Raw genomic sequence first — 8,594 nt, forward strand, 5'->3', positions numbered from 1 at the left:
ATAATTATTCTTTATCTTTTTGTTTTTTAATGTTTATTATAAAGCGTATATATAATATAATCATTTAATTAGATTTATACATTTAATTTATAAATAGATTTAATTATTCTATTAGTCCTTATAGTTTTACAAAATTCTTAATTAAATTTCTGTACTTTTTTCCTTTTAATTGAATCTTTGCACTAATTTTTTAATTAGATTTCTACACTTTTTTTTTCTTTTATTTGGATCTTTGTATTAAAATTTTTTTTAGTTGGGTCCTATAAAATTAAGCCAGCCAACAGGAACTTAATTGAAAAAAAAATTTGGTGTAAAATCTAACTAAAAGAAGAAAAAAAATATAAGAACCTAATTAAAAATTTTTCAAAACTATAGGAATTAACAGAATAATTAAACCTTATAAATTAATATAATAATATGCAACTAATTATCTGTATTTTTTATACTGCCAATGAATTTTATATGAAAAATAAATTCACAACAGGAAGAATAAATCATAAATAAATCATATAACAAAAAAGACACAAAAAAAAAAAATTCATATATATAAAAAAAGAGACCGAAAGAGAAAAGAGTGAGTGTTGGTGTGTAAGACACTAGGACGCTGTTCGGTTCTCTGTATAAGGTCGCTGATACGGCGTAGTTCCATTCTTCTCTCTTCTTTTTATTTTTCAGTATAAACCCTAATTTCTAAAATCGTCAAAAATCTTCTTCTTTTCTCTTCTTTCCGTTTCTTTGCTCTCTCTTCTCTTACACAGTAACGTAAAGTCGCAAAAACCCATTCTCCCTATAGACGCGTTTTGCAGCGGACGCTTTGATTTCGGTTTCGCGCTCTCGCTGCTTGAGGTGAAAGTTTTGTGTCGCCCTCCTCGAATTCTTCTCCGAAACCGGAATTGAACTTTGGTTTTCCTCTTTTTGACTTCAGGTAAACCTTAAATTTTGAGTATTTGATGTTGCCCACGAACTTAATGGCGTTGGTTCCGGGAATTTTCAGCTTCAATATTTTGTTTTATTTTATTTTCTGGTTTATCTTTTTATTTTCGATTAATAGAGTAGTGTACGCTTTCGGGTATCATTAAGTTTTATTATTATGTTTGTAAACTTCGTTGTTCGAGTGTTTATGTGAATTCTTCTAGTGCTTTTTAGGCTTTAAAATCATGGATATTATTGTGGAATGGAACTTAGTTTTATGTTTTCTTTCTTTGGTAGATTTTTATGATGGATAGATTAGTTATTAGAGGTTTATTAAAGTTGAGTTCTTGAGACATTTGGTTTGGGTTATCGAATGTCAAATTGGTGATGTAAAGCTTTTTAATTTGTTTCCTACTTTTACCCTTTCATAGCGGGTTCGGGCCAATTTGTATTGGCATTCTTGAGAAGTTAAATGCTTTTCTTTATTGAAAGATATTTTTAAAACTATAAATAAATAAGACAGATAATCTGATAAAATTTTTTTCGGGGGGAGGAGGGGGGGGGGGTTGTTGAAACGTTAAAAGTCGAAAAGTGATAATTTAGCATTTTCTTCAGGTTGGAGAAAGTAACACACGAAGAAAAGGTGTAAAAGATTAAACAAATGCACCTTGGTGTTAGTGTTAGAAGATTGAATCTAAAGTTGAGACTTTAGCATTAAAGGCGATGATAACGGTCACTGGAGGATATACTTTGGGTTGTCACTCTCATTGATGGGATAGAGTTAAGCAACTTTGAATTAGGCTGATACGAAACAGATTGGAGAAAAAGTGAGATGTGTATTTCATGTTTGACATAATTAAAGCTGGTTTGAAAAGGAAAAAATGAATTGAGAGATAGTTTAATATATTAGCATGTCATGACATAACATGGGATGGTTTTTCATTTTTGTCATTATTATTTACTCCCTTGTTACATTGCCTCTTTGTTTCTTATGTTATTGCATTTAATGGATAGGGGACAATTTTAATTGGTGACGTACATTGCATTGTGATTGAGTAAAGTTCTACCAACTCTCAACCTCATGGCTGGATTGTTGCTTGGTGATGCTTCTCATCATGGAACACAGCAAGGTGGTTCTCAAAGATACTCTCAAGAGAAACCAGAGGATGGCTCTCGCTGGTACTTTTCTAGGAAGGAGATTGAGGAAAATTCACCATCCAAAAACGATGGCATAGATTTAAAGAAAGAAACTTACCTACGCAAATCATACTGCACATTTCTGCAAGATTTAGGCATGAGACTTAAAGTGTGAGTTTTTTACTGGTAGCCTCAGTGAACTATCTCCTTAAATGCAGATGGCAATTGTTTATTATTTGCCAGTTTAAGCTATTTAATAATTCTTTGTTCTTTGTTCCACTATCAACTGATATAAATGTGTGCCTGATTTTACAATGTATTAAATTAAAGCATACCATATTTAAGGTTGTGTTAGCATGTCGCAGTGATAAGTTTCTTCGTAAGAACACATTAGGGGTATCAGATGTCTTTATATTTAAGTGGTGATAAATTCATTTAACTTCATTTGGCATGTTCTTGCCGCTGATTTAATTGTGATACTGATGCAGACCTCAGGTGACTATTGCAACAGCAATAATATTTTGTCATCGGTTCTTTCTTAGGCAGTCCCATGGAAAGAATGACAGAAGGGTTAGTTTATATATTTCTATGTGATAAATTGCTTACTGTTATTGTTGGATAATTGTTCTCTATTTGATCTTAAGGTATGAATAAAATCTATGTTATGGTTATCAATAGGCAGTGGTAGCAAATATATTTTTGGCTTGTTAGTATATAACTGTGGGTATTGTATTTAAATATTTTTGTTTCAAGAACTTGAGTGATTATATTTATAACTTATGAACTCCTAGTAGTTTGCTACATCGATATTAATTCTGCTAGCTTAGTTGTATGCTCAGTTGTTCATTATTCGTTGCAAATAAGCTTTCTCGATGCTAGTAAAAAATTTCTTGCAACGAAGAAAAAAAAATATATAGAATGCTTAAATTTGATCCATGTAGCTCCTCGATTCCTGTGATAGAAAGGCTTTCTTATTGTTATTTTTGCACGCTTATGTATTTAAAGTAGTACTCATTACTAAAGATTGATGGTATGGTTATATTGGATGTAAAAGATAATCTATAATCAATTATCACCAAAGTATATTATGATAAAATTGGCTTTTTGTTTGGAACATTCGATTTTCTTTGGATTGTATATTTCCTTCCAAAATAATATGGAATAATGGAAAACATTACTTCTTGGGTATGGAGAAATATTTTCATCTACAAGGTGGGAAGTAATCTATCTCCTAACTGATCTACCATCCAAATCAGATGCTTTACTAGTCTTTCCCCCACAGCTGCAAACTCTTAATATGAGATTCTACCATTTTTTTTCACAATATGCTCCGGAGTCTTTTTGTTTGGAACATTCGATTTTCTTTGGATTGTATATTTCCTTCCAAAATAATATGGAATAATGGAAAACATTACTTCTTGGGTATGGAGAAATATTTTCATCTCCAAGGTGGGAAGTAATCTATCTCCTAACTGATCTACCATCCAAATCAAATGCTTTACTAGTCTTTCCCCCACAGCTTCAAACTCTTAATATGAGATTCTACGATTTGTTTCCACAATATGCTCCACAGTCTTATGTTCTCATTTTTTATTCTTTCCATTGGGATATGATTACTTTTTGTTCTCGCTTTATTCCTCAACACTCCATTTGATACAGCATGGCCAGTCTAATAGTATTGCATAATTACAATAAAATTTACTCTTCATTATGTTGAATAATATATCCATGATACTTAATTCTCTTGATGTGATATGATGTTTTTCCGATCTTCACTTCTATTTTTTAGTTCTCCATTTCTGCTGAACTTGCACCTAATCTTATTGCAATTCATGTGCAAACCGTGTATTTCCAATTTTCCATAGCTTGTCACCTCGAAACTAATGTCATTTGAATCTTCCCTCGATTTGTCTATAAGAACAATATCATCATGATGGTATGGGTTCTTGTATATGCGTAGTAATCTCTAAGACTAGGGTGGAAAGGTATAACTGTGTAAGCTTAGAGATGAACAATGATGTTATCTACACCAATGTGAAGTTCCTGTTACACCACCTTGTTTCTCATATTAGCTGTTTACTATGTCTTTTATTACATGAATATATGCCATCGTTACTCCCTTTTTCTACAAGATCTTTCATATGACCTCCTTTGTTACCCTCTCACGTCCTTTCCTAGTCAATGGAGAGCATATGTAAATCCTTCTTGTTACTTATATAGAAAGCTCTTCCACCTTTTGTTAATGCTTATGTTAGGGACCACAATCTTACCTTCTCATCCTTAATGCACTTGACTTCGTGTAAATCTCGCGCCCTTCTTTCTCAACTTTCTGCTATCTTGTAAATTCTTCTTTTTCTTTTCTGTGTACCGAAAGATCGAGAAAGTCCCTCAAAAGCATCTCGTTCTTGCTTTCCTTACTGCCACTTCTGTCTTATTTTTAGCCATCTAACAATTTTCAAGTTTTCCACATTTGGCACAAGAACACTGTTCAAAACATTCTGTTTTGACTTTCACCTTCACTTGCCTAGATGTCGCGTTACCAAGATTCTCTCCCTCTTGCCCCAAGACCTCTTATTTCTCTATTGGTTTCTTTTACTACTTTTCTAATCACTTCTTTCATCTGACTCCAGATCTCTACACTTCCAACCTTATCCCATCTTGCTTTTTCTTAAATTTGTTTCTGGAATTTTTGTTTTTCACCTTTCATCTACAACACTAGATCCCTGGGTCCCTCTCTTGATGACTTCTCCACCTTTTGTTCGACCTGAAAATCCATAATGAGCACCCTATATTGGGTTGTCAACTCTCTCTTGAGATAACTTTGCAATTAGTACAAAATTTCTGCTTGGATTTTCTAACAAGGAAAAATCTATTTGAGTTTCTGTCACCCCACTCTTATATAAGGTGTTAATCATGCTTTTTAAAGCAACTGTTTGCTATAAGAAATCTGAAGGTTAAAGAAAAGTCCAAGATGGTTTCACCCTCTGTGTTCACCAGTTTAAATTCCAAAACTATGGCTCCTTTGGATCCATATCTGCAACATCTAATATACATGCAAGATTAATAATGTTAGCAGCTTCTAGGTTCAGGGTCATATATTACTCTGCTGTTAAATTGTTTTTCTTGTTAATATATGATTATTTTCAGTTTGATACAAATTGTATATGTAGTATTGTACAGTTGTACTGTGCTGACATCAACTAGCTGCTGATATGCTCTGGTTTAGTAAGTCTTCCTTTGCTGTAGAAGTTTGGGTGTATTTTCATCTATCTCTCTCACACATTTAAGCTTGTCTCTGCTCAGCATTTGTTTGTGTCCTTGCCTGTATCCTTTTCTGTGTTGGTATGCTATAATTTGGTTTTCTCAACTATGATTACTTACATCTTACTTGAATGGTGTATAGTTTACGTAAGATAAAATATTAAATAGACATTGTGGTAACTAGTGAAGTCTTGTGTTGTGCAGACAATTGCAACAGTGTGTATGTTTCTTGCTGGGAAAGTTGAAGAAACTCCTCGCCCACTAAAAGATGTAATTCTTGTTTCATATGAAATTATTCATAAGAAAGATCCAGCAGCTGTCCAGAGAATAAAACAAAAGGTATATCAAACGATATACCTCTCACCCTTGCTCTCTTTACCAAGCAATCTCATCTGAATGTCAACTGGCTATTAATGAAGTTTTTGCCACGTTGATTTTGGTTTCTGTGTTCATTCTCAATGGTGTTGTTTGATTCATGTAGCTTATCCCACTTAGTGGGATAAGTCTTTCTTCTTGTTGTTCCGTGTCCATCTTTGTTCCTTTTCACTTTTAAAATTCCATTCTATTGGGAAATATCTACCTTTGAAAATGAGTCCTTGCTCTAGGTCTGTTATTGCATGCAAATGACTTAACAAGTTAAAGCTGGATTAAATGTTGTGATTGTTTTCTAGTATATCTTTTCGGTGTTTAACCTTGGGATCAATTCAGTTCAAATTTCTTTTTTTTCCCCATCACTTCAAATATATGATTTTCTCATCCGAGTATTGTTGTTGCATGTATGTCACAGGAAGTGTATGAACAGCAGAAAGAATTAATTTTACTTGGAGAGAGGGTTGTTCTTGCAACTCTTGGTTTTGATCTTAATGTGCACCATCCTTATAAACCTCTTGTTGAGGCAATTAAGAAATTCAAAGTTGCTCAAAATGCCCTTGCTCAAGTGGCATGGAATTTTGTAAACGATGGGTATGAAAGACTACAGCATTTTTGTTATGGCCAGTGGCCTTTGATTTCGTTTCCCCACCTGAAATTAGGATGTGATGTGCAGACTTCGGACGTCTCTTTGCTTGCAATTTAAGCCCCATCACATTGCAGCTGGAGCAATATTCCTTGCGGCCAAGTTCCTCAAGGTGAAGCTGCCGTCAGATGGTGAGAAGGTCTGGTGGCAGGAGTTTGATGTCACCCCACGCCAATTGGAGGGTTGGTGTCCTTTTTTTCCAGTAATAATGATATAAAGAAAGGAAAACAAAGTACTATCTCATTGTCATTTCTTTTATCTTTCCCTTAGTCCTGTTGCTTATTTCTCATTCTGTTAATGTGTTGTCATAGCAAGAATTTTACTGTTAAATTATTGGAATGTGTGTGCATTCAAGCGTACAGTGAGTATTGCCCGATGTTTATGCAAGACCTAACCCCGTGTCTACTTTGTGCAGAAGTGAGTAATCAAATGTTGGAGTTATATGAACAAAATCGAATGCCACCTTCAAATGAAGTTGAAGGAAGTACAGGTGGTGGGGTTGCCAGTCGGCCCACCACAAAAGCTCCAACTAGCAATGATGAACCTGCAACCACAAACAGTAATTCCCAGACATCTAGACCTGAATCGTCAAAGCCTGTGTCTTCAAAGCCTGCATTTGATTCTTCCACTTCGAATCACAGTGGACGACCCATGTCAAATCATGGTAGAAATAGTGATTATGGGAATTCAGAAATGAAGCACAGGATGGAAGATGATGCCAAAGGTAATCAACATCTCGAGTGGGAAGCTCTACCGTATAAGGAAAATTCACATGAAGGTCCAGACATTGGAAGATCTCGATCAGATAATGGTGAGAAAGATGATCACAGAGAAGGTACATTTGTCCGGCCACCCCAGGATGCTATAAAAAAAATTGATAGAGACAAGGTAAAGGCTGCGTTAGAGAAGCGAAGGAAAGCATCCAGCCATATAACTAAGAAGATGGATTTCATGGATGATGATGATCTCATTGAGAAGGAACTGGAAGAGGGAATTGAGCTGGCTCCTCAGAGTGAGAAGAATAAGCAGGAAAGGAGGCAAAGCTGGTCTAAGCCCTCAGACAGATCTGACTATGACAATATGCATGGAAGGCATCAAGATCATGCCGATGAGCATCCTCATGGGACAAAGGGTCTGTCATCTTCATACGAACCAGATCCAAGTGCTGTGGAAGAAGGCGAGGTGTCGGCACTTGATGACATGAGTTTAGGGCTGTCTCCCAAGTCAGGGAACCGTAAGAGGAAAGCAGGGAACTCACCATGGCATAATTACGGCTCTGGATCTCACCACAACAATCGTCTTGATTACATGGAAGATCGAAACAAGGTCAGTCGACTAAGCCATACTGAGAGGGATAGCAAAAGGCACATACAGGAAAACCATGTTTGAGCATGTTTTTCCATGGCTGTATGTGTATTCGGTTATTTTTCCGAAATTTGTTCGGTGCACACTTGTGCTTATTAGCAAACAGCGAAAGATACCTTAACCTAAGATTGTTGGAAGGGGGTCATTTTGTCAACTTACGGGCATATTGAGGGCAAAATGTACAATAGAAGTTAAAGTGTTTATATAGATTAAAATTGGACTTTAGTATGTCCATTTTCCTGCAAGATCATCCGTGTTGCTAGTAAAGATGGTGAATCGAGGAATCAAATAGAAGGAAATTGTTCCTCTCTCCTGTACCTAAGAGGTGGGATAGTCCTGGGAAATGAATATTTGGTTTAATAACTTAGATGTAGGAAGTAAAAATGAAATTATTTAGTGCTATCTATATGTTGTTTGCACCACTATGGGACTGATCAGATTGTGCCTGGAACAAAATTTAACGGTGATTTTTTTCCCTCTAAGATGGGCTGTGTGTAAAGTTAAACACAGGTCTAATTAATGATAGAATATTGTTCTAGAGAAGAGAGATTAGCACTAAATTATTAGGTGGGGAATTTTTTTTTTGTGCATTCTAGGCCTAACAAAAAGATTAATCATGCATTAACTTAGGCTAAAATAAGCCTTTGTTGGGCAATATCCTTCTGGATCATTCGTGGATTTTTTGTTGCTACATTTTTCTTAAAATATTTTAGTAGTTCTGTTTCTGCTTTTCCATTTTGAGGTTATGATTGTCTTTTAAAATAATTATTTAAAACTTTTAAGTTTATGCTTGTTTTAAGTTGTCTCCAAAAAGAGCAAACAACGACAACAACAAAGCCTTCTTCTAATAAGTGGGGTCGGTTACATCAATCAAACGACGTCATTGTGCTCTGTCATGTATCAT

The 8,594-nt window shown here is 35.0% G+C and overlaps 1 protein-coding gene across 4 annotated transcripts; it reads left to right on the top strand.

Annotated features, from left to right (window-relative positions):
• The first annotated feature begins 491 nt into the window (after positions 1-491).
• Positions 492-8,233, top strand: LOC112703355 (cyclin-T1-3). 4 transcript variants are annotated; one of them, XM_025754775.3, is made up of 8 exons: positions 575-925; positions 1,528-1,739; positions 1,927-2,220; positions 2,538-2,619; positions 5,515-5,649; positions 6,098-6,273; positions 6,356-6,507; positions 6,741-8,233. In XM_025754775.3, exons 3-8 carry the CDS (start codon positions 1,994-1,996, stop codon positions 7,712-7,714), a joined length of 1,746 nt encoding a protein of 581 aa, XP_025610560.1. In that variant the 5' UTR covers positions 575-925; positions 1,528-1,739; positions 1,927-1,993; the 3' UTR covers positions 7,715-8,233. The 4 variants fall into 4 exon arrangements, with proteins under 4 accessions (XP_025610559.1, XP_025610560.1, XP_072055695.1 ...); XM_025754774.3 differs by lacking the exon at positions 1,528-1,739 and having other exon boundaries at positions 492-925; XM_072199595.1 differs by lacking the exon at positions 2,538-2,619 and having other exon boundaries at positions 577-925.
• The last annotated feature ends 361 nt before the right edge of the window (positions 8,234-8,594 follow it).

The sequence above is a fragment of the Arachis hypogaea genome, chromosome 7 (assembly GCF_003086295.3).
Source record: "Arachis hypogaea cultivar Tifrunner chromosome 7, arahy.Tifrunner.gnm2.J5K5, whole genome shotgun sequence".
Lineage (NCBI taxonomy): Eukaryota > Viridiplantae > Streptophyta > Magnoliopsida > Fabales > Fabaceae > Arachis > Arachis hypogaea.

Bases quoted from the DNA above. Each gene is read 5' to 3' on its own strand.
- LOC112703355 (XM_025754774.3), top strand. From the start codon at position 1,994: ATGGCTGGATTGTTGCTTGGTGATGCTTCTCATCATGGAACACAGCAA. The intron at 2,221-2,537 runs GTGAGTTTTTTA...ATACTGATGCAG, and splicing joins TTAGGCATGAGACTTAAAGT to ACCTCAGGTGACTATTGCAA. The intron at 6,508-6,740 runs GTTGGTGTCCTT...TACTTTGTGCAG, and splicing joins CACCCCACGCCAATTGGAGG to AAGTGAGTAATCAAATGTTG.